The sequence below is a fragment of the Myotis daubentonii genome, chromosome 9 (genome assembly GCF_963259705.1).
Source record: "Myotis daubentonii chromosome 9, mMyoDau2.1, whole genome shotgun sequence".
NCBI classification, from domain to species: Eukaryota; Metazoa; Chordata; class Mammalia; order Chiroptera; family Vespertilionidae; genus Myotis; species Myotis daubentonii.
The window spans coordinates 67,196,037-67,221,023 of record NC_081848.1 but is presented as its reverse complement, the minus strand read 5'-3'; the positions used below and the strand labels follow the sequence as shown (position 1 = coordinate 67,221,023).

Genomic DNA, 24,987 nt, shown 5'->3' with positions numbered 1-24,987 from the left:
GCTGGGCAGGGGAGCTGATAACAAGGCATTTGCTCAATTCTCTCAACTGCTCCCTGCTGGGACTGCAGGGACCAGCCTCCTGGGGTCCACTGACACACATGGGTGTCCAGGTGTGCTGGAGAAGACCCCAGATGTCTACTGCCCACATATACTTACTATTAGCATCCCTAAAGTGCCCTGTCTTAACCCCACAAGCAGCCTTCCTCTGGTCACTATCTCGGCCAATGAGGGGGAGGATCCTACAATGGTGGGGGACCATAAGGGGAGGAGGGAGAAGGTGAGGGGAGTCCCACCCTCCTGAGCTTTTGTCTACCAGGGACTGCATATGTATCCTATCCCAGAACCCTCACCTTCTCCTCATTCCCATGGGAATGTATGATGACCCTAACTTCACATGTATGGAAAATGAGGTTCAGAGAGGAAAAGTCCCTTGCAAGTGTGCACAGGAAGTGGGGGATCTGGGAATCCTAGTCCTTTTGGCTCCCAAACTTTCTATCTATCATCTATCTATCTCTTTCTCTCTCTCCCTCTTTCCTCTTTTTCTTGTTCTCACTCTAGTTCACCCTCTTTCTATTTTTCATATTTAATGTGTAAAAAACTTATGCTCTTTCTTCGATGCTATAGATCTAGATGAAGTTTCTCAACCTTTTCACTCTTACTATTTGGAGTAAAGTAATTCTTTGTTGTGTGTTGTCAGAGGAAAGGGTGGGGGACTGTAGAAGTTTAGCAGCATCACTGGTCTCTACTCACTAGATGTCAGGAGTACCTCCCCCATCATCTGATTGTCCCCCAAAGACTATCAAAAACATCTCCCCATATTTACAAATGTCCTCTGGAAAGCAAAGTTGCCTCCATTGACGATCACTGATCTAGAAAATGTAGTCCAACCTCAAGGCATATCTTCAGGCAAAGAGGTGACAGCTGCAATGAAAAGCTTAGTGCAGAATCTTTCAGACACCATGGGGGCCACCCTCCCCACCTCCATGCTCATCTCCCACCAGCCCTCTGTCACCACCAGGTTCAGGACTAGGGGTAGTGAGTGAGTCACTTGTCTCAGGTGCAAAATTTAAGGGGGCACTAAAGGATTCAGTAGTCAAGATAAATAATGCTTTCATGCAATCTTTCTTGGAAATAAAAATAAATACAAAAACATCTGTGATGAGTAAAATATCAAAACTTGAATCAACCCAGCTCCAGCCACATTCACTGAAGGCCAAAGAGAGGCCACCAAGTGCCCGGCCCTGGTGCTGCTGGAAATCGCTGCCGGGAGCTAGCGGCCTTGGCAGGGTGGGTGACCCACTCTGTGACATTCCCCCTGGTCAGTCATACTTCTTCCTCGGACCCTGCTCAACCTTCCAGGCCTCTGGGCACCAGGGACAGGTAGCCCAGAGGGTGAGAAGGCCTTCACTGCCTCTGCAGTCCCTGGGGACCTACAAATGGAGAAGTATCTGAGAGGTCACTTCTGGGCATGATTGCAGGATAACAGTCTTGGCTGTTATCTCTCTGGCCCAACGGATCAGATCCTCAGCTTATCTACCAACATGAGGTGGTGGTGGTGGGTCAATTGGCCAATTCTGGGGCCCAAAAACCTGGACTTGGATTTAAATTTTGAGTCCACCATAAGGGTGGGGGGAGAGGGAAGGGCTAGACCCCTCCCCAGCATTCTCCTCCCTCTGGGGCCCAGACCAGGGCATCTTATCACTCCCTGGTAGGAATGCTCAGCTGCTCTCAAGAGCCAGCCTCACCATAGGCTTTACACACACTTTCCCTTGAACAGCCCTGTGTTACAGATGTGGAAATGGCACCTCAGAGAGCTTGAGCAAGTTGCCCAAGATCACACAACAAGTTAGAAACAGGCCTAAGGGCAGGTCTTCCAGCTCCTTGTCCCGCCATGGCTGCCTGCCCTCTGCCTCCTCTCAATCACCTCCCTTCTCTACAGCCTGCCCCCGCCCCAACCCTGTCTTCTTGGCACTCACACCCCAGGCAAAGACATTCCAATGGCTTCAGTGACCACACTAATGTCTGATTTAAAACTGGAAATAACATTTTTGAAGGCCCACCACAGACCATACACTTTGCTACAGGAAGGCTCTGGCATCCATCACTCCACTTAATCTTTACAATCATCCTACAAAATAGGTATTTCCATCTCTCACCTACACACCTACTACAGAAGCTCAGAGAGGTTCGATGACCTGCCCAAGTTCATACAACTAGGAAGGAGTGGCACGTCTGACTCCTAGGTCCTTGCTTCTTTGATACCGCCAGACAGTCTGCATTACCCCAGACAGTCCATCCAATGCTGCCAATGCTTTCAGCATCGGGGAAACTTCGACTATCTGGCTTTTGTTCACATTTATGTTGAAGGCGTTTCAAACTCTGCCTCTTGTCTGAAGGGTCAGTCCAGTCCCACATCAGGCAGAGGGTGGGTCTCAGTGCAGTGTGATGCAAATGAATGGCAAGTCCCAGAGTCTCAGTTTTCTCACCTGGGAGCTGAGGCTATGACAGAACCTGCCTCTAATGAGATCAGCTCCAATAGTGCTCTCAGGACAGGGCTTGGACCTGGGGCTGTCCGGAAGCCAGCACTGGATCTGGGACCTGTGTCCTCAGATAAGCTCTGTCTGGATTGCACTCCTGTTCTGTGCTGGCGCATTGGCCAGGACTCCAGGGGTTTCACTGTAAAGACAGAGCTTAGCTTCACAGAGCTTAGCTAGTAGCTTGTAGGGATGGGAAAGCCCATACTTTTGATGTAAGGCCAGTCCTCTTATTTCATTACTTTTGCTTTTTTTATTTTTAATCCTCACCTGAGTATAATTTTCCAATGAGTTTTAGAGAGTGAAATGGAGAGGGAAAGAAATAGAGAAATATTGATGTGAGAGAAACACATCGATTGGTTGCCTCCTGCACGTGTCCTGGGCCCTGGGGCTCAGGAGGAGCCTGCAACCTATGTACTTGCCCTTGACCAGAATGGAACCCTGGACACTTCAGTCCTCAGGCCAGCACACTATCAATGACCAAACCAGCTAGGGCTGGTAATCCTCTTGATAGACCCTTTTCAAAAAACGGTGACCCCCCCCTTGGAGCAACGCATTCTTTGCTAGAACTTTTCTTCTGCTCCCATCTGCCTATAAACACCTTCCATTATTACAGCTTTTCAGAGCTCTTTTCTGTTGGTGGAATGGAATGCTGCCTGATTCATGAATCAATCAATAAAGCCAATTTCATCTTTAAATGTACTCAGTTAAATTTTTAACAGTCCTTCATTTCTTGAATCAGTGATATCACCCTCATTTAGAAAGCCACCCTACTCCCACCCGAACCCACACCCTATACTGAATCCAAACAAAGCAGGAGGGCCAGTTCCCCACCCCCCAGCCCCCACACAATGAGAACTTCCCCCAGAGGGGGGTTGTGTGGAATCCCCCAGCCTGGCTGAGAAGGGTCTTGGGAGAGCCACCCAGCCCTGGCTCAGCTCCTAGATGGCACTGCAGCCAAACCCCTCAGCGCTCCACCCCCATTCCACCTGTCCCTGTGGGACACTGGCCATCTTTTACTTTCCTCAAAGCCTCCTCCCCTCAACCCCACAGGAGTGAGAGGTTTCAGGATTTCTAGCCCCGGGGAGTCCTCCAATGAGCAATGAAGAAACAAGAGTCAGGAAATGCAGTGGGAAACATGGCTTTATGACCAGTAGAAGCAGGGAGTCTTGCCCAGTGCCCAGGGTGGGCCAGGGGCTGCCAGGAGGGGTGTAGGGAATGGGGCTCCAGGCAGGCTCTTTTCCTTGCCACTGGCTTAGGAGGAGCAGACGAAGGGCAGAAGTCTTTCGCAACATGATTGTCGCCAAAAACCACCTGGCAATAGAGAACACAGTGATGCAAACAGTTGGCAGAGTGTGGCCCGTGCCCCCCTTGCCCTCCAATCTCCATGATATGTTTTCCACACACCCCCACCTGCTTGCTGAGTTTTCACCCCAGGAAGACAAAGTGCTGAGTGCTTCCTGGGGGCTCCTGGCTAATCCTCACAATGACTCCCAGAGGGAGGTGCTGTCCTCATCCCCATTGCACAGATGAGGAACCTAAGGTTCAGCGCGGAAACCACTTGTCTGTATGGCAGTGGGCAGGTGGCAGGGCTGGGATGAGAACTGTGGCAGCCTTTCTCCAGCGTGTATGGCCTTAGCCACAGTCCTCAGTCTCTCAAGTCTGGCATTCAGCCATTCCTCATTCACACATCTCTCCCTCGTTCCTCATCCACACCTTTCATTCACCTCGGCCACTCTCAATTGTCACATCAGTAGCAGAGGAAGGAAAGCAGCCCCCAGACCCCCAGCCAAGCTTCGTCTGTGAGGATGGAGAGCCCCCATCAGGCCTCACACAGGGCACCCCCTCACCCTACATCACAACCCTCCTCAGAGCAGGGCGTTGGTTCTCCAGTTGTGGGGAGGCTGTGAGTTTGAGGAGGTGCTCAGGCAGCTCAAAGGGACAGTATCTAAGAGTCCACTTTGCCATCCCTTCCCTTTGCCCTGGGGCCCCCTCACCTCTGGTGGATAGGGTCACACAGTGGCCGTGCCCATGACGATGAGCCCAGTGGCTATAATTTACAATACTCCCATAAATCTAATGTAACTGGGGGCACTGGAATAAGAGAGGGGATAGGCGGGGTCAGAGGCTAAGGTCCAGGAAGACAGGCAGATCCAGAGGTTCCAGAAAATGCCCACTGAGTGTCCCTTTCTAGGGCACTGCCCACCCAGCTAGGAGCCAGATAACCTGGACACCCACCCCTGATGGTTTGCAGGCAATGACAATGGAAAAGTAGTGGTCCCTCCCCGCCTCACACAGCCAGGTTTCTCAAACTTTCTATGAATACAAGTCTCTTGTGGATCTTTTTAAAATGGAGATGCTGCCCTAGTCGGTTTGGCTAAGTGGACAGAGCGTCAGCCTGCAGACTGAAGGGTAACAGGTTCAATTCCAGTCCAGGGCATGTACCTCGGTTGCGTTTACATCCCCAGTAGAAGGTGGGCAGGAGGCAGGTGATCGATGTTTCTCTCTCATCAATGTCTCTGGCTCTCTATGGCTCTCCTTTCCTCCCTGTAAAAAATCAAGAAAATATATTTTTTCAAAAAAGAAAACGGAGTTGCTGATTCAAGATCTCAGATGAGGCCCAAGACTGTGCATTCCTAACAAGCTGTCAGGCGATGCAGTACTGCTTGGTCCATGGACCACACTTGAGTAGCAAATATAATAGCACTTATTCACCCACTATCCCAGAACCACTCTGAGAGAAGGACCCCATTTTAGGCATGAGGAAGCCATTCAGCTTGTAAGTGAGCAAGCTGGGGAAGTGCCGGGAGCCGGTCCATCCTTGCTGTTTCAAGGGACCTGGCATATATGGCATACGGTTCTTAATATGTTTGCTCACCTTCTTGGCACTGTGTTTTAACCAAGGTCACCTCTCCGAGAAAGGTTGAATCCCCAGGTAGGGATTTTCCCCTGAAGTTAGGGAGGGAATAAAACCCCTCAACTAAGTGCCAGGCGGGTAATTAATCACTTTAACTATGAACAATCATGCTTAAGCTACATAATCTTTACTCCCTGGAATGGAGATAAGAAACGCCCTAACCTTTGTAATAGAGATTGATAGGATTGAATCAACTGGTATAAATACAGATGTAACAAGACAGCAAGACACAGAACTTAGAAGTCAGAACTCAGAAGACAGAACCTACAGACAGAAGAACTTCACTGGAGAGAACATGGCAAAAGATCCTGGACTGAACCTGACTACAGAAATATGGCAAGAGAACCTGACTAGAACCTGGTGACCGAACCTGGCTGGAGATCTCAGACAGAACCTGGCTGGAGAACCTAGCGAGGGAACATGGCTACAGAACCTGGCTGGAGAACCTGGAGAACCTGGCTGGAGAACCTAGCAAGAGAACATGGACACAGAACTTGGCTGGAGATTGTGGCTAGAGATCCTGGCAAGTCTGCTGATCAACTGAACGCTGTCTCCATGTCATTCCTGCTTCGCCGACTCCGTCTACGCCTTTGGGAACCCCTGGACCCGCTGGGGTTGGACCCCGGCATCTGGCGCCCGAACAGGGACCCCCTAGGTAAGCGCCCTGCACTCGGGACGGATAGGACTCCACCGTAGGAAGAGGGTGGATAGTCTTCGCCGACTCCGTCCACACCTTTGGGAATCCCTGGAACAGGATTCTCCTAGGTAAGCCCCCCCCCCTTGAAAACCCCCACACTCGGGATGGATAGGACTCCACCAGGGTGCTACAGACCCCCCTATAGAGGATAAATAGGGTAAGAAGGTGGATAGTACAGAACTTAGATTGAGAAGATGTGCCATACTGAGTGCAAAGAAAGAAGACTCTGTATTGATCTTTAGATTAAGAAGATGTGCCATACTGAGTCTAAAGAAAAAAGACTCCGTATTGATCTTTTAACACATATGCTTGCTAGCAGAGGAGTTAAGGTCACTCCCAGTCAGATGGAACATTTTATACAAGAAATATGTCCATGCTTTTCTGAGGAAGGAAAGGTAAATGTAATGGCATGGGAGAAGGTAGGCCCAAGGAGCCTTATCCTAACCCCACTGCAGCCTTTCCACCACGGGAAAGTGCAGTATTGGCAAGCTCTTCCTGGGGTGATAGATCAGGACTCAGGTAATAGCAGAAAGCGCCAATCCTACTCTTAAAATGGATACAAGAGAGCATTTTGAGGTTTTTCTTTTTAATACTTGCTTTTAAAAAATAAAAAGGGGGAATTTGCCGGGAGCCGGTCCATCCTTGCTGTTTCAAGGGACCTGGCATATATGGCATACGGTTCTTAATATGTTTGCTCACCTTCTTGGCACTGTGTTTTAACCAAGGTCACCTCTCCGAGAAAGGTTGAATCCCCAGGTAGGGATTTTCCCCTGAAGTTAGGGAGGGAATAAAACCCCTCAACTAAGTGCCAGGCGGGTAATTAATCACTTTAACTATGAACAATCATGCTTAAGCTACATAATCTTTACTCCCTGGAATGGAGATAAGAAACACCCTAACCTTTGTAATAGAGATTGATAGGATTGAATCAACTGGTATAAATACAGATGTAACAAGACAGCAAGACACAGAACTTAGAAGTCAGAACTCAGAAGACAGAACCTACAGACAGAAGAACTTCGCTGGAGAGAACATGGCAAAAGATCCTGGACTGAACCTGACTACAGAAATATGGCAAGAGAACCTGACTAGAACCTGGTGACCGAACCTGGCTGGAGATCTCAGACAGAACCTGGCTGGAGAACCGAGCGAGGGAACATGGCTACAGAACCTGGCTGGAGAACCTGGAGAACTTGGCTGGAGAACCTAGCAAGAGAACATGGACACAGAACTTGGCTGGAGATTGTGGCTAGAGATCCTGGCAAGTCTGCTGATCAACTGAACGCTGTCCCCGTGTCATTCCTGCTTCGCCGACTCCGTCTACGCCTTTGGGAACCCCTGGACCCGCTGGGGTTGGACCCCGGCAGGGAAGGAATGGATCTCCTGATTCCAGTGCTGAGCTGGTAACTGTTTATCAACCAGCTCTGGGGGAAGACGAGAAAGCAGAGCGAGGGAGGAACCCTGATTTGTAACAACAGCCATTTTCCATGGTCGAAATACACTTGTCATGGCAGATTTCATGCCACAAACATGAAGTCACTGAACATGGAGTTGGGAAGAGATGTGCACAATCACCAGTTCTCTCTAGCCAGCACCAGCCAGCTCCCCCACTGCCTCCCAGAGGAAGGTCACTCGGCTGCTGGGATGAGTCCTGATGCCAGAGAGAACTTCCTGTACCTGGGAGCTGCCCCTCACTTACCCTGGCATAGACAGTGCCTCCAATCCAGACATTGCCATAGAAGTTATTGCAGGAGATCTGGATATTCCTGTTGATTTGCTTGTTGTGGATAGAGGCCAGGGTGCCACGGTAGCAATTCCTGCAGGTGTTCTGCAGAAAAAAGAGGTGGAGGAGAAAAATCCCTGGGTTTTTTCCCCCCTCATGTTCCTGAGTCTCCAGGAGAGAGTTCTCCATCCTTTGTCAGGTCAGAAATCTGGGATCTACTTGCTCCTTCAATTCCATCTCTTGCCCCTTTATCTGTCAATGGGAACTTCTTGCAGGAAATAATAATAATCCTGAGAATAATCTCAGCCACCATTTACTGGCAGTTTACAATGACTCAAGGACTGATCCAAATGCTTTCCATGTATTACCTCATTTAAACCTCACCACAACAGAAGAGGTTGGAACTATATATCTCCATTGTACCAGTGAAGATCCTGAAGCTCTGAAGGGTGAACTGACCTACCCAGGTAACATGACAATCACAGGTGGAGCCAGGGTTTAACACAGGTATATCTAATACCAAAGCCTTTTGTCCCAATCAGTGATTCTCAAAGTACTGTCTCCAGACCAACAATGTCATCATCACCTGGCACTTGGTCCTAAATGCAAACTCTTGGGCCCCACCCCAGACTTGCTAACCCTGAAATCAATGCTTCAACAAGACATCTAGGAGAGTCTGCTGCTCACTAGCCTTTGAGAACCACTAGTGTAAATGAATAGGGAGCAGGAGGTGGAACCCACTCTCTGCTCCTGCCCCTGGTCCTCCTTCCACAGTAGCCCCATGCCACTTACCCGAGCGTCTGCAAATGTTTTGGGAGTCTTCACCAACCGGTAGCGTCCATTCTTGTTCCCAGCACTGACCAGAATTGTTACTGTGTCCTCTTCCCTGGGGCACTGAAAGTTCTCATCTAGGGCACCTGGGTCCGATTCCATGGCTTTCTCATCCTCAAAGGCATCTTGGCAGCTGGAAGCCTCCACCTGCTCTCCTTGGGATTGAATGGCCTCCTCAGTCAGGACCAACTCTCCCTCCTTCTCCCCTGAGCTTTTCAGATCCTGGCTCAGGTCTGCCTGTAACTCTTGGCTGTCCAGATAGGGGGCATCATTCCCTGGAAGAAGAGGTAGCCTGCCTTCAGGTCAGGAGCTCCTTCTTCCAGGACCACGGACAGCTCTCACCTCCCCACTCAGGACTTCCTAGTGCCTCCTTCTGGAGCCTAGGCCAGAAGGATCTCCTCCCTGTGGGGTGAGGTGAGAACTCACACAAAGGGGTGAGCACCTGGTGCTGGCTGACTGGTGTGTATTTTAGGGGTAGAAAGAAGCTGCTCTGAAAAGGTGGGTGGGTTACCCTAACTGGTTTGGCTCAGTGGATAGAGCGTCGGCCTGCGGACTCAAGGGTCCCAGGTTCGAATCCGGTCAAGGGCATGTACCTTGGTTTCGGACACATACCATGTGGGGAGTGTGCAGGAGGCAACTGCTCAGTGTTTCTCTCTCATCGATGTTTCTAACTCTCTATCCCTCTCCCTTCCTCTCTGTAAAAAATCAATAAAACATATTTTTTTTTAAAAAGGGGGAGGGGGTGTTATCCTTGAGGAGGAGCCCTGACAAAATATTCAGGTCACATTTTTGAGTCCAAGAGAGATCTTACCTGAGGGGAGCTGGGTCCACAGAAGAAGGAAAAGCTGTGGCCCTGGCCCAGAGAGAGCCAAAGAGGTGCCAGAAAGAGGAGAAGGGGTCACGCTGGATGAGAAGGGACGGGAGGACTTACCCAGATGAAGAGCAGCAACTGTCCCCAGCAGGAGGAGCAGCAGGAGCAGGGGGAGTTTCATAGTCACTGTTCTTGTGGCAGGGACACAGCTTCACTTTACGCTTTGGGGCTGTCCTGTGTGTCCGCACGGCCCCTGCCACACAACAGAGATGCAATGTTTGTTTAAGTAGATGATTAAAGGCAAACTAGAGAGCTTCCTTCTCCCCCAGTGAAAAGACACTGACCTGGAGAATCAAGAAAAGTCCCTTTTACCCAAGCGCTTTATCACTGGCCCCTGGAACAGCACTTAGCCCAGACCCTGCCCCTGCAGGAGCCGGTCTGCTCAGGGTCAGGGCTCATTTCACTACACTGAGGACGGAGTGGAAGGACAGTGGCCATCAGAGTCCTAAGGACAGGCCTCCTAGGTCTTTGCCATATAAGCTTCTGCTTCCTGCCAACCCTTGGACCCCTCTTCCACTGGGCAGCTGGGGGAGCACTCACCTTCAAGTGTCGGAGACCTCCACTCTTGGTGTCCCTGACTGCTGGGTACCAGAGGCAGTCCTTATATTGGGCTTTTGGGGAAGTCCTTATATTAGGCTTTTGAGGTCTGGATGATTGCCCAGGCTGGGGTGCTGGGCAGGGGAGCTGATAATGAGGCATTTGCTCAATTAGCTCATCTGCTCCCTGCTGGGACTGCAGGGACCCGCCTTCTGGGGTCCACTGACACACATGGGTGTCCAAACACCCAGGTGTGCTGGAGAAGACTCCACATGTCTACTGTCCACATATACTTACTGTTAGCACCCTAAAGTGCCCCAGTCATAACCCCGGGAGCAGCCTTCTTCTGGTCACTATCGCAGCCAATGAAGTGGAGGATCCTAGGATGCTAGGGGACCACGAGGAGAGGGGAAAGGAGGTGCCCACCTCCTGCGTGCTTGTCTAGACCAGGGACTTCACATGCATCCCATCCCAGAATCCTCACCTTCTCCTCATCCCCATGAGAATGTATGATGACTCTAACTTCACAGGTGTGAAAACTGTGATTCAGAGAGAGAAAGTCCCTTGCAGGTGTGCACAGGAAGAGGGGGATCTGGGATTCTTAGTTCTTTTATCTCCCAAACCTTCTCTCTATCTGTTATCTATCTATCTATCTATCTATCTATCTATCTATCTATCTATCTATCTTCCTCTCTCCCTCCATTTTCCCTCCCTCCCTCTTTTTCTCCTTCTTACTCTAATTCTCCCTCTTCCTCTTTTGTCATCTTTAATGTGTGAAAACCTTAAGCTCTTTCTTCTATGCTATAGATCTAGATCAAGGTTCTCAATATTTGTACTGTTACTAGTTGGAGTAACGTAATTCTTTGTTGTGTGTTGAGGGGGAAGGGGGAACTGTAGAAGTTTAACAGCATCCCAGGTCTCTACTCAGTAGATGTCAAGAGTACCTCCCCCCATCAATCTGATTGTCCCCCAAAGACTATCAAAAACATCTCCACATATTTCCAAATGTCCTCTGGGGAGCAAAGTTGCCTCCATTGAGAATCACTGGTCTAGAAAATGCCATTTAGTCTGACCTCAAGGCATATCTTCAGGCAAAGAGGTGACAGCTGCAATGGAAAGCTTAGTGCAGAATCTTTCAGACACACTGGGGGCCACCCTCCCCACCTCCATGCTCATCTCCCACCAGCCCTCTGTCACCACCAGGGTCAGGACTAGGAGGCACTGAGTGAGGCACTCATCTCAGGTGCAAAATTTAAGGGGGCACTAAAGAATTCAGTAGTCAAGATAAATGAATAGCTTTCATGCAATCTTTCTTGGAAATAGAAATAAATGCAAAAACATCTGCGATGATTAAAATATCAAAACTTTAATCAACCCAGCTCCAGCCACATTCACTGCAGACCAAAGAGAGGCCAACAAATGCCAAGCCCAGGCCATGCTGGATATCTCTGCCAGGAGTTAGCGGCCTTGGCAGAGTGGGTGACTCACTCTGTGACATTCCTGCTGGGCAGTCATATTTCTTCTCAGACCCCAGCCCAGCCTTCCAGGGCTCAGGGCACCAGACACACGTAGGCCAGAGAGTGAAAAAGCCTTCACTGCCTCCGGTGTTCCAGGGGAACTACATATGGAGAAGTATCTGAGAGGTCACTTCTGGGCTTGATTGCAAGGTAACGGTCTTGGCTCTTATCTCTCTGACCCAACTGACCAGATCCTCAGCTTAACGACATGGGGTCGTGGTAGTGGGGGGGGTGGGCCAATTCTGGGTTTCAAAAACTTGGTGTTGGATTTACAGCTTGAGTCCACCCTAGTGGGGTGGAGTGAAAGGCTAGACACCTCCCCAGCATTCTCCTCCCTCTGGGGCCCAGACCAGGGCATCTTATCACTCCCTGGTAGGAATGCTCAGCTGCTCTCAAGAGCCAGCCTCACCATAGGCTTTACACACACTTTCCCTTGAACAGCCCTGTGTTACAGATGTGGAAATGGCACCTCAGAGAGCTTGAGCAAGTTGCCCAAGATCACACAGCAAGTCAGAGACAGGCCTAAGGGCAGGTCTTCCAGCTCCTTGTCCCCCCATGGCTGCCTGCCCTCTGCCTCCTCTCACTCACCTCCCTTCTCTACAGCCTGCCCCCGCCCCAACCCTGTCTTCTTGGCACTCACACCCCAGGCAAAGACATTCCAATGGCTTCAGTGACCACACTAATGTCTGATTTAAAACTGGAAATAACATTTTTGAAGGTCCAGCACAGACCATATACTTTGCTACATGAAGGCTCTGGCATCCATTACCCCACTTAATCTTTACAATCATCCTACAAAATAGACATTGCCGTCTCTCACCTACACACCTACTACAGAAGCTCAGAGAGGTTCGATGACCTGCCCAAGTTCATACAACTAGGAAGGAGTGGCACGTCTGACTCCTAGGTCCTTGCTTCTTTGATACCGCCAGACAGTCTGCATTACCCCAGACAGTCCATCCAATGCTGCCAATGCTTTCAGCATCGGGGAAACTTCGACTATCTGGCTTTTGTTCACATTTATGTTGAAGGGGTTTCAAACTCTGCCTCTTGTCTGAAGGGTCAGTCCAATCCCACATCAGGCAGAGGGTGGGTCTCAGTGCAGTGTGATGCAAATGAATGGCAAGTCCCAGAGTCTCAGTTTTCTCACCTGGGAGCTGAGGCAATGACAGAACCTGCCTCTAATGAGATCAGCTCCAATAGTGCTCTCAGGACAGGGCTTGGACCTGGGGCTGTCCGGAAGCCAGCACTGGATCTGGGACCTGTGTCCTCAGATAAGCTCTGTCTGGATTGCACTCCTGTTCTGTGCTGGCGCATTGGCCAGGACTCCAGGGGTTTCACTGTAAAGACAGAGCTTAGCTTCACAGAGCTTAGCTAGTAGCTTGTAGGGATGGGAAAGCCCATACTTTTGATGTAAGGCCAGTCCTCTTATTTCATTACTTTTGCTTTTTTTATTTTTAATCCTCACCTGAGTATAATTTTCCAACTTGTTTTAAAGAGTGGAAGGTGGAGGGAAAGAAATAGAGAAATATTGATGTGAGAGAAACACATCGATTGGTTGCCTCCTGCACGTGTCCTGGGCCCTGGGGCTCAGGAGGAGCCTGCAACCTATGTACTTGCCCTTGACCAGAATGGAACCCTGGACACTTCAGTCCTCAGGCCAGCACGCTATCCACTGACCAAACCAGCTATGGCTGGTCATCCTCTTGATAGACCCCTTCCAAAAAACGGTGACCATCCTTGAAGCAATGCATTCTTTGCTAGAACCTTTCTTCTGCTCCCTTCTGCCTATAAACACCTTCCATTATTACAGCTTTTCATAGCTTCTCTCTGTTTGCGGAATGGAATGCTGCCTGATTCATGGATCAATGAATAAAGCGAATTTTATCTTAAAATGTACTCAGTTAAATTTTTAACAGTCCTCCATTTCTTGAATCAGTGATATCACCCTCATTTAGAAAGCCACCCTACTCCCACCCGAACCCACACCCTATACTGAATCCAAACAAAGCAGGAGGGCCAGTTCCCCACCCCCCAGCCCCCACACAATGAGAACTTCCCCCAGAGGGGGGTTGTGTGGAATCCCCCAGCCTGGCTGAGAAGGGTCTTGGGAGAGCCACCCAGCCCTGGCTCAGCTCCTAGATGGCACTGCAGCCAAACCCCTCAGCGCTCCACCCCCATTCCACCTGTCCCTGTGGGACACTGGCCATCTTTAACTTTCCTCAAAGGCCCTGCCCTGACCCCCACAGGAGTGAGGGCTTTCAGATTTCCAGCCCCGGGGAGTCCTCCAATGAGCAATGAAGAAACAAGAGTCAGGAAATGCAGTGGGAAACATGGCTTTATGACCAGTAGAAGCAGGGAGTCCTGCCCAGTGCCCAGGGTGGGCCAGGGGCTGCCAGGAGGGGTGTAGGGAATGGGGCTCCAGGCAGGCTCTTTTCCTTGCCACTGGCTTAGGAGGAGCAGACGAAGGGCAGAAGTCTTTCGCAACATGATTGTCGCCAAAAACCACCTGGCAATAGAGAACACAGTGATGCAAACAGTTGGCAGAGTGTGGCCCGTGCCCGCCTTGCCCTCCAATCTCCATGATATGTTTTCCACACACCCCCACCTGCTTGCTGAGTTTTCACCCCAGGAAGACAAGGTGCTGAGTGCTTCCTGGGGGCTCCTGGCTAATCCTCACAATGACTCCCAGAGGGAGGTGCTGTCCTCATCCCCATTGCACAGATGAGGAACCTAAGGTTCAGCGCGGAAACCACTTGTCTGTATGGCAGTGGGCAGGTGGCAGGGCTGAGATGAGAACTGTGGCAGCCTTTCTCCAGCATGTATGGCCTTAGCCACAGTCCTGAGTCCCTCAAGTCTGGCATTCAGCCATTCCTCATTCACACATCTCTCCCTCGTTCCTCATCCACACCTTTCATTCACCTCGGCCACTCTCAATTGTCACATCAGTAGCAGAGGAAGGAAAGCAGCCCTCAGACCCCCAGCCAAGCTTCTTCTGTGAGGATGGAGAGCCCCCATCCAGCCCTCACACAGGGCACCCCCTCACCCTACATCACAACCCTCCTCACAGTCAGGACGTTGGTTCTCCAGTTGTGGGGAGGCTGTGAGTTCGAGGAGGTGCTCAGGCAGCTCAAAGGGACAGTATCTAAGAGTCTACTTTGCCTTCCCTTCCCTTTGCCCTGGTGCCCAGTCCCCCTCACCTCTGGTGCATAGGGTCACACAGTGGCCGTGCCCAAGATGATGAGCCCAGTGGCTAAAATTTACAATGCTCCCATCAATCCAGTGTAACAGGGGGCACTGGAAAAAGAGATGAGATAGGCAGGGTCAGAGGCTAAGGTCCAGGAAGACAGGCAGATCCAGAGGTTCCAGAAAATGCCCACTGAGTGTCCCTTTCTAGGGCACTGCCCACCCAGCTAGGAGCCAGATATCCTGGACACCCACCCCTGACGGTTTGCAGGCGATGACAATGGAAAAGTAGTGGTCCCTCCCTGCCTCACACAGCCAGGTTTCTCAAACTTTCTGTGAATACAAGTCTCTTGTGGATCTTTTTAAAATGGAGATGCTGCCCTAGTCGGTTTGGCTAAGTGGACAGAGCGTCAGCATGCAGACTGAAGGGTAACAGGTTCAATTCCAGTCCAGGGCATGTACCTCGGTTGCGTTTACATCCCCAGTAGAAGGTGGGCAGGAGGCAGGTGATCGATGTTTCTCTCTCATTGATGTCTCTGGCTCTCTATGGCTCTCCTTTCCTCCCTGTAAAAAATCAAGAAAATATATTTTTTCAAAAAATAAAACAAAATAAAACGGAGTTGCTGATTCAAGATCTCAGATGAGGCCCAAGAATGTGCATTCCTAACAAGCAATCAGGCAATGCAGTACTGCTTGGTCCATGGACCACAATTGAGTAGCAAATATAATAGCACTTATTCACCCACTATCCCAGAACCACTCTGAGAGGAGGACCCCATTTTAGGCATGAGGAAGCCATTCAGCTTGTAAGTGAGCAAGCTGGGGAAGAAATGGATCTCCTGACTCCAGTGCTGAGCTGGTAATTGTTTTTCAACCAGCTCAGGGGGAAGATGAGAAAGCAGAGCGAGGGAGGAACCCTGATTTGTAACAACAGCCATTTTCCATGGTCGAAATACACTTGTCATGGCAGATTTCATGCCACAAACATGAAGTCACTGAACATGGAGTTGGGAAGAGATGTGCACAATCACCAGTTCTCTCTAGCCAGCACCAGCCAGCTCCCCCACTGCCTTCCACAGGAAGGTCACTCAGGTGCTGGAATGAGTTCTGATGCCAGAGAGAACTTCCTGTACCTGGGAGCTGCCCCTCACTTACCCTGGCATAGACAGTGCCTCCAATCCAGACATTGCCATAGAAGTTATTGCAGGAGATCTGGATATTCCTGTTGATTTGCTTGTTGTGGATAGAGGCCAGGGTGCCACGGTAGCAATTCCTGCAGGTGTTCTGCAGAAAAAAAGAGGTGGAGGAGAAAATTCCCTGGGGTTTTCCCCCCCTCATGTTCCTGAGTCTCCAGGAGAGAGTTCTCCATCCTTTGTCAGGTCAGAAATCTGGGATCTACTTGCTCCTTCAATTCCATCTCTTGCCCCTTTATCTGTCAACGGGAACTTCTTGCAGGAAATAATAATAATCCTGAGAATAATCTCAGCCACCATTTACTGGCAGTTTACAATGACTCAAGGACTGATCCAAATGCTTTCCATGTATTACCTCATTTAAACCTCACCACAACATAAGAGGTTGGAACTATATATCTCCATTGTACCAGTGAAGATCCTGAAGCTCTGAAGGGTGAACTGACCTACCCAGGTAACATTACAATCACAGGTGGAGCCAGGGTTTAACACAGGTATATCTAATACCAAAGCCTTTGTCCCAATCAGTGATTCTCAAAGTACTGTCTCTAGACCAACAATGTCATCATCACCTGGCACTTGGTCCTAAATGCATCCTGTTGGGCCCCACCCCAGACTTGCTAACCCTGAAATCGATGCTTCAACAAGAAGTCTAGAAGGAGAACCAAGATGGCGGCATAGGTTAACACCGGAGTGTGCTGCTTTGAACAACTACTTCAAAAGTGAAACCAAAAAACGGAAGGGACATCACCCAGAACCACAGGAACGCTGGCTGAGTGGAAGTCCTACAACTAGGAGGAAAGAGAAACGCACATGGACACTCAGAGGAGGCGCAGTGCTGAAGTCAAATTCTGAGGTGCGGAGTGCGCGGAGCGGGCTGGCGGCGGAGGGCGCGGTTGGCGTTTTCAATCGGGAGGGAGTCGCAGACTCTGAGCACCAGATCCGGGCGAGTCTTTAGGGACCCAGACTCAAACGGGAGAAGTGGAAACTGTCTGGCTTAGGTCAGAGCGAGTGCAGCTTTCTCTCCAAGCTTTGCAGTGGGTGCTGGGACTCAGAGAGGCAGAGCCCCTGGGGACAGGACTGAGAGCCGCCATAACTGCTCTCTCTGGCCCACCCTGTTGATCCTGTGCGACCCGCCCAGCCCAAGCCCTGCACAGAGGCATTTGCTGGATAGCCTCAGGCAAAGGCTAGAACAAAGACTGCGAACAAAGACCACTAGGGGGTGCACCAAGGAAGTATAACAAAATGCGGAGACAAAGAAACAGGACAAAATTGTCAAAGGAAGATATAGAGTTCAGAACCACACTTTTAAGGTCTCTCAAGAACTGTTTAGAAGCTGCCGATAAACTTAATGAGATCTACACGAAAACTAATAAGACCCTCGATCTTATATTGGGGAACCAACGAGAAATTAAGCATACACGGACTGAAATAACGAATATTATACAGACTCCCGACAGCAGACCAGAGGAGCGCAAGAATCAAGTCAATGATTTGAAATGCGAGGAAGCAAAAAACATCCAACCGGAAAAGCAAAATGAAAAAAGAATCCAAAAATGCGAGGATAGTGTAAGGAGCCTCTGGGACAGCTTCAAGCGTACCAACATCAGAATTATAGGGGTGCCAGAAGATGAGAGAGAGCAAGATATTGAAAACCTATTTGAAGAAATAATGACAGAAAACTTCCCCCACCTGGTGAAAGAAATGGACTTACAGGTCCAAGAAGCGCGGAGAACCCCAAACAAAAGGAATCCAAAGAGGACCACACCAAGACACATCATCATTAAAATGCCAAGAGCAAAAGAAAAAGAAAGAATCTTAAAAACAGCAAGAGAAAGAAACTCAGTTACCTACAAGGGAATACCCATACGACTGTCAGCTGATTTCTCAACAGAAACTTTGCAGGCCAGAAGGGAGTGGCAAGAAATATTCAAAGTGATGAATACCAAGAACCTACAACCAAGATTACTTTATCCAGCAAAGCTATCATTCAGAATTGAAGGTCAGATAAAGAGCTTCACAGATAAGGAAAAGCTAAAGGAGTTCATCACCACCAAACCAGGATTATATGAAATGCTGAAAGGTATCCTTTAAGAAGAGGAAGAGGAAGAAAAAGGTAAAGATACAAATTATGAACAACAAATATGCATCTATCAACAAGTGAATCTAAGAATCAAGTGAATAAATAATCTGATGAACAGAATGAACTGGTGATTATAATAGAATCAGGGACATGGAAAGGGAATGGACTGACTATTCTTGGGGGGGGTGGGGAAGAGACTGGACAATAATCGTGCACCTATGGATGAGGACAGTGGGTGGGGAGTGAGGGCGGAGGGTGGGGCGGGAACTGGGAGGAGGGGAGTTATGGGGGGAAAAAAAAAGAGGAACAAATGTAATAATCTGAACAATAAAGATTTAATTAAAAAAAAAAAGAAGTCTAGGAGAGTCTGCTGCTCACTGGCCTTTGAGAACCACTAGTGTAAATGAATAGGGGGCAGGAGGTGGAACCCACTCTCTGCTCCTGCCCCTGGTCCTCCTTCCACAGTAGCCCCATGCCACTTACCCGAGCGTCTGCAAATGTTTTGGGAGTCTTCACCAACCGGTAGCGTCCATTCTTGTACCCAGCACTGACCAGAATTGTCACTGTGTCCTCTTCCCTGGGGCACTGAAAGTTCTCATCTAGGGCACCTTGGTCCGATTCCATGGCCTTCTTATCCTCAAAGGCATCTTGGCAGCTGGAAGCCTCCACCTGCTCTCCTTGGGATTGAATGGCCTCCTCAGTCAGGACCAACTCTCCCTCCTTCTCCCCTGAGCCTTCCAGATCCTGGCTCAGGTCTGCCTGTGACTCTTGGCTGTCCAGATAGGGGGCATCATTCCCTGGAAGAAGAGGTAGCCTGCCTTCAGGTCAGGAGCTCCTTCTTCCAGGACCACGGACAGCTCTCACCTCCCCACTCAAGACTTCCTAGTGCCTCCTTCTGGAGCCTAGGCCAGAAGGATCTCCTCCCTGTGGGGTGAGGTGAGAACTCACACAAAGGGGTGAGCACCTGGCGCTGGCTGACAGGTGTGTATTTTAGGGGTACTAAGAAGCTGCTCTGAAAAGGTGGGTGGGTTACCCTAACTGGTTTGGCTCAGTGGATAGAGGGTTGGCCTGCGGACTCAAGGGTCCCAGGTTCGAATCCGGTCAAGGGCATGTACCTTGGTTTCGGACACATACCATGTGGGGAGTGTGCAGGAGGCAACTGCTCAGTGTTTCTCTCTCATCGATGTTTCTAACTCTCTATCCCTCTCCCTTCCTCTCTGTAAAAAATCAATAAAACATATTTTTTTTTAAAAGGGGGAGGGGGTGTTATCCTTGAGGAGGAGCCCTGACAAAATATTCAGGTCACATTTTTGAGTCCAAGAGAGATCTCACCTGAGGGGAGCTGGGCCCACTGAAGAAGGAAAAGCTGTGGCCTTGGCCCAGAGAGAGCCAAAGAGGTGCCAGAAAGAGGAGAAGGGGTCAAGCTGGATGAGAAGGGACGGGAGGACTTACCCAGATGAAGAGCAGCAACTGTCCCCAGCAGGAGGAGCAGCAGGAGCAGGGGGAGTTTCATAGTCACTGTTCTTGTGGCAGGGACACAGCCTCCCTTCCCACCGTGGATCTGCTCACTGTGTCTGCACGGCCCCTGTCACACAACAGAGATGCAATGTTTGTTTAAGTAGATGATTAAAGGCAAACTAGAGAGCTTCCTTCTCCCCCAGTGAAAAGACACTGACCTGGAGAATCAAGAAAAGTCCCTTTTACCCAAGCGCTTTATCACTGGCCCCTGGAACAGCACTTAGCCCAGACCCTGCCCCTGCAGGAGCCGGTCTGCTCAGGGTCAGGGCTCATTTCACTACACTGAGGACGGAGTGGAAGGACAGTGGCCATCAGAGTCCTAAGGACAGGCCTCCTAGGTCTTTGCCATATAAGCTTCTGCTTCCTGCCAACCCTTGGACCCCTCTTCCACTGGGCAGCTGGGGGAGCACTCACCTTCAAGTGTCGGAGACCTCCACTCTTGGTGTCTCTGACTGCTGGGTACCAGAGGCAGTCCTTATATTGGGCTTTTGGGGAAGTCCTTATATTAGGCTTTTGAGGTCTGGATGATTGCCCAAGCCGGGGTGCTGGGCAGGGGAGCTGATAATAAGGCATTTGCTCAATTAGCTCATCTGCTCCCTGCTGGGACTGCAGGGACCTGCCTGCTGGGGTCCACTGACACACATGGGTGTCCAAACACCCAGGTGTGCTGGAGAAGACCCCACATGTCTACTGTCCACATATGCTTGCTGTTAGCACCCTAAAGTGCCCCAGTCATAACCCCGGGAGCAGCCTTCTTCTGGTCACTATCCCAGCCAATGAAGTGGAGGACCACGAGGAGAGGAGAAAGGAGGTGCCCACCTCCTGAGTGCTTGTCTAGACCAGGGACTTCATATGCATCCCATCCCAGAATCCTCCCCTTCTCTTCATTCCCATGAGAATGTATGATGACCCTAACTTCACAGGTGTGAAAACTGTGATTCAGAGAGGGAAAGTCCCTTGCAAGTGTGCACAGGAAGAGTGGGATCTGGGATTCTTAGTTCTTTTATCTCCCAAACCTTCTCTCTATCTGTTATCTATCTATCTATCTATCTATCTATCTATCTATCTATCTATCTATCTTCCTCTCTCCCTCCTTTTCCCTCCCACCCTCTTTTTCTCCTGCTCACTGTAGTTCTCCCTCTTCCTCCCTTGTCATCTTTAATGTGTGAAAACCTTATGCTCTTTCTTCTATGCTATAGATCTAGATCAAGGTTCTCAATATTTGTACTGTTACTAGTTGGAGTAACGTAATTCTTTGTTGTGTGTTGAGGGGGAAGGGGGAACTGTATAAGTTTAGCAGCATCCCGGGTCTCTACTCACTAGATGTCAGGAGTACCTCCCCCCATCAATCTGATTGTCCCCCAAAGACTATCAAAAACATCTCCACATATTTCCAAATGTCCTCTGGAAAGCAAAGTTGTCTCCATTGAGGATTACTGGTCTAGAAAATGCCATTTAGTCTGACCTCAAGGCATATCTTCAGGCAAAGAGGTGACAGTTGCAATGGAAAGCTTAGTGCAGAATCTTTCAGACACACTGGGGGCCACCCTCCCCACCCCCATACTCATCTCCCACCAGCCCTCTGTCACCACTAGGTCAGGACTAGGAGGCACTGAGTGAGGCACTCATCTCAGGTGCAAAATTTAAGGGGGCACTAAAGAATTCAGTAGTCAAAATAAATGAATATCTTTCATGCAGTCTTTCTTGGAAATATATGCAAAAACATCTGTGATGATTCAAATATCAAAACTTTGTCTACAGCCATACCACCCTGAATGCGCCCGATCTCGTCTGATCTCAGAAGCTAAGCAGGGTCGGGCCTGGTTAGTACTTGGATGGGAAAATATCAAAACTTGAATCAACCCAGGTCCAGCCACATTCACTGCAGACCAAAGAGAGGCCAACAAATGCCGAGCCCAGGCCATGCTGGATATCCCTGCCGGGAGTTAGCGGCCTTGGCAGGATGGGTGACTCACTCTGTGACATTCCCCCTGGGCAGTCACATTTCTTCCTCAGACCCCTGCTCAGCCTTCCAGGCCTCAGGGCACCAGACACAGGTAGTCCAGAGAGTGAAAAGGCCTTCCCTGCCTCTGCTGTCCCAGGGGACCTACAAATGGAGAAGTATCTGAGAGGTCACTTCTGGGCATGATTGCAGGGTAACGGTCTTGGCTGTTATCTCTCTGGCCCTACTGACCAGATCCTCAGCTTAACGACATGGGGTGGTGGTAGTGGGGGGATTGGCCAATTCTGGGTCCCCAAAACCTGGTGTTGGATTTACAGCTTGAGTCCACCCTAGTGGGGGCAGGGAGATCTAGACACCTCCCCATCATTCTCCTCCCTCTGGGGCCCAGGCTAGGGGCACCATATCACTCAATGGTAGGGATGCTCAGCTGCTCTCAAGAGCCAGCCTCACGATAGGCTTTACACACACTTTCCCTTGAACAGCCCTGTGTTACAGATGTGGAAATGGCACCTCAGAGAGCTTGACAAGTTGCCCAAGATCACACAGCAAGTCAGAGACAGGCCTAAGGGCAGGTCTTCCAGCTCCTTGTCCCCCCTGACATTTAGCATTTGAGAGACCAGCTGCGTTTCCTGAGAGACAAAAGCAGGGACTGGGGCACTTGATTCTTCCAGCTCCTTGTCCTGATGGGTCATCAGGTCCTGGCTGGTGCCACTGAGGCTGCCTGTCCTCTGCCTCCTCTCATTCACCTCCCTTCTCTACAGCCTGCCCACCCACCCCCTGCCCTATCAAATCCCAGGCAAAAACATTCCAATGACTTCAGTGACCACAGTAATGTCTGCTTTAAAACTGAAAATGTGATTTTTAAAGGCCCACCACAGACCATACACTTTGCTACACGAAGACTCTGACATCCATCACCCCACTTAATCTTTACAATCACCCTACAAAATAGGTATTGCCATCTCTCACCTACACACCTAATACAGAAGCTCAGAGAGGTTCGATGACCTGCCCAAGTTCATACAACTAGGAAGGAGTGGCACGTCTGATTCCTAGGTCCTTGCTTCTTTGATACCGCCAGACAGTCTGCATTACCCCAGACAGTCCATCCAACACTGCTAACTTTTCAACTTCTGTGAAACTCCGACTGTCTGGCTTATGTTTGCATTTATGTTGAAGGGGTTTCAAACTCTGCCTTTTGTCTCAAGTGTCAGTCCAGTCCCACATCAGGCAGAGGGTGGGTCTTAGTGCAGTGTGATGCAAATGAATGGCAAGTCCCAGAGTCTCAATGTTTTCATCTGGGAGCTTTTGGTATGAGAGAACCTGCCTCTAATGAGATCAGCTCCAATAACACTCTAAGATAGGGCTTGGACCTGGGGCTGTCAGAAAGCCATCACTGGAACTGGGACCTGTGTCCACAGATGAGCACCGTCTGGATTGCACTCCAGGTCAGTGCTGGCGCGGTGAACAGAACTCCAGGGGTTCCACTGTAAAGATGGAGCTTAGCTTCACAGTGAAAAATCAGACAGAGGTCGAAAACCAGGACTACAGTCTTTATTAAAGGAGAAGAACCTGCCGGGCTGTCTCGCAAGGGGAGGACAGCAACACAAGCAGAGGTGAGCACACCTTTTGAGGGGAGGAATGGGAAGTAATGGGGGCTTAGTGTACTGGGCGGGTGCTGATTGGTGGCTGAATGTATGGTCCATATAAGGTGCCTGGTTAGGTAGTCAGGTATTTCCAGGCCGCAGATTAAGTCATACTCCACCCACCAATTGGGCAGAAGGGAGGATCTATCATTCCAATCTTTTGGTAATAGTAAAAAAAAAAAATTGAGAGTCCAGGCAAGATCAGGGGGTGAAGGTCCGTCTTCCGTAGCTACTTCCTGCTGAGAGGGGATGTTGTGAGGGGCACCTACCTGGAGTCTCAAAGATTCTGGTGACATAGGTGTCTCTAGGTTCTGAATTCAAGGCCAGATAGGTCTCTCCCACTTTCTGGTTAGCGAACGCCTGCATTTTGTTCTGCAAAAATCTAGTGAAACAGCGCATGAGACAGGGGCCAAAGAGCAAGATTAAAAGAATAAATACCAGTGGGCCTAATAGTGGGAGGAGCCATGGAGTAAGTGAGCCAAAGACGGCATACCCCCCTTCTAGCTGGTGACGTCGTCTTTGGTCAGTCCTGTCCTGGAGGGATTTAATGTGATCTTTGACAATTACTGATACATTTACAAAGTAGCAGCATTCTTCCCCAGGAAAGACACAGGTACCCCCTTTTTCTGCTGTCAAGAGATCTAAAGCACGCCGATCTGTAGGGCTACCGCTGCTAAGGAGTCTACCTTCCTTTGAAGGGATTCAAGGGAATTGCTAATGATGGCGATATCCTCTGAAAATTCAGCAGACAATTTGTGGTAGAAATGAACAGAGGAGGAAATGCCTCCTACGCCTGTCCCTACTGCAGTGAGGACTCCTGTACCCACTAAGAGGGGAACAAGGGCCGCCCTTTTGTGGTGAGACCTGAGAAGACCAAGGAGAGGATTTGAGCTCTCCCTCTGTTCTGATAGAATGATTGGGGGTTAGGAAGACATAAAGGCAGAGCGAGTGTGACAGGTCCTGGGGAACACAGGTGTAGGCTGCAGTCCCACAGAGGAGAAAAATACCCAGTGGAGGGCAGGCTAAGGGAGGGGGTAAATTTATAGATTTGTTAAACAGGTAGAGAGATGTTGTACAGGGTGCGTTGAGGTCTGGTATAAGTAAGAATTAAGTTAGTGGTCCAATAGGTTGGGATTGGAGTGGCTATGATGAGGATTCGAGCCAGTGACAGATAAATCCAACAGGATGTAAAGAAGGAGGGATTGATCTTAGAGAGTAGTTGAAAAGTTGTGTTGATGAGGGCGGGCAAAGGAGTAGGTCCAGGGTTCGTAGGGCAAGAGAGAATGTCCTTTGTGGGGGGTGGCGGGGGGGAATAGGTCGGGGGTTGACATAGGTTTTGATAAAGACAATTATAGTAGAATTGATGACTCCCTCATCATCCCAACTCCGTTTCACCCAAAAAGACAAAAAAACCTTCATTGGTGCATTCATTGTTAGCTGCCTGTAGGAGGATTATGCTGAGGAGATGAGACATATAAAAAGGAATTCAAAAACCTGAGTTTCTTCCAGAGTAAAAAGTCAGAGGGTCCCTTGCCAGGTAAGAGCCTGTGAGGAATGATGGGTCATCAGGTCCTGGCTGGTGCCGCTGAGACTTCTTCGGGGATGGTGGGGGAGACATTTGGTGAGCCTGAGAGAGGTAGGTCCTGTGGGGGTAGAAGTATAGGAAGGTAATGTTTTGTGTAGAGGTTTGTATGGCTTAATGTGTGAGAGGTGATACAAGTAGTGTATTCCTTGTACCTTTGCTGCAGTAGGGGTGGATAGTATGACTGGG

The 24,987-nt window shown here is 49.7% G+C and overlaps 3 protein-coding genes across 3 annotated transcripts in view; 1 reads left to right on the top strand and 2 right to left on the bottom strand.

Annotated features, from left to right (window-relative positions):
- SMTNL1 (smoothelin like 1) overlaps nt 1-24,987 on the top strand; it is a 208,942-nt gene that overhangs the window by 28,178 nt on the left and 155,777 nt on the right. The window lies entirely within an intron of this gene.
- LOC132242265 (proteoglycan 3-like) lies at nt 3,660-9,746 on the bottom strand. The gene is made up of 6 exons (XM_059711168.1): nt 9,634-9,746; nt 8,664-8,977; nt 7,848-7,976; nt 4,980-5,081; nt 4,532-4,628; nt 3,660-3,848 (listed from the first exon to the last, which is right to left on the bottom strand). Exons 1-5 carry the CDS (start codon nt 9,692-9,694, stop codon nt 4,611-4,613), a joined length of 624 nt encoding a protein of 207 aa, XP_059567151.1. The 5' UTR covers nt 9,695-9,746; the 3' UTR covers nt 3,660-3,848; nt 4,532-4,610.
- On the bottom strand, nt 13,948-20,043 carry LOC132241150 (proteoglycan 3-like). Its single transcript, XM_059709324.1, has 7 exons — nt 20,022-20,043; nt 19,542-19,674; nt 18,573-18,886; nt 15,969-16,097; nt 15,276-15,377; nt 14,828-14,924; nt 13,948-14,136 (listed from the first exon to the last, which is right to left on the bottom strand). Exons 2-7 carry the CDS (start codon nt 19,600-19,602, stop codon nt 14,078-14,080), a joined length of 762 nt encoding a protein of 253 aa, XP_059565307.1. The 5' UTR covers nt 19,603-19,674; nt 20,022-20,043; the 3' UTR covers nt 13,948-14,077.

Excerpts from the sequence above, each read along its gene's own strand:
- LOC132242265 (XM_059711168.1), bottom strand. The coding sequence starts at position 9,694 with ATGAAACTCCCCCTGCTCCTGCTGCTCCTCCTGCTGGGGACAGTTGCT. Across the intron at positions 7,977-8,663 it reads AAACATTTGCAGACGCTCGG|AACACCTGCAGGAATTGCTA; the intron begins GTAAGTGGCATG and ends TTTTTTCTGCAG. Across the intron at positions 5,082-7,847 it reads GAGGCACTGTCTATGCCAGG|GGAGGAAAGGAGAGCCATAG; the intron begins GTAAGTGAGGGG and ends GATTTTTTACAG.
- LOC132241150 (XM_059709324.1), bottom strand. The coding sequence starts at position 19,602 with ATGAAACTCCCCCTGCTCCTGCTGCTCCTCCTGCTGGGGACAGTTGCT. Across the intron at positions 15,378-15,968 it reads GAGGCACTGTCTATGCCAGG|GGAGGAAAGGAGAGCCATAG; the intron begins GTAAGTGAGGGG and ends GATTTTTTACAG. Across the intron at positions 14,137-14,827 it reads TGTGACCCTATGCACCAGAG|GTGGTTTTTGGCGACAATCA; the intron begins GTGAGGGGGACT and ends CTCTATTGCCAG.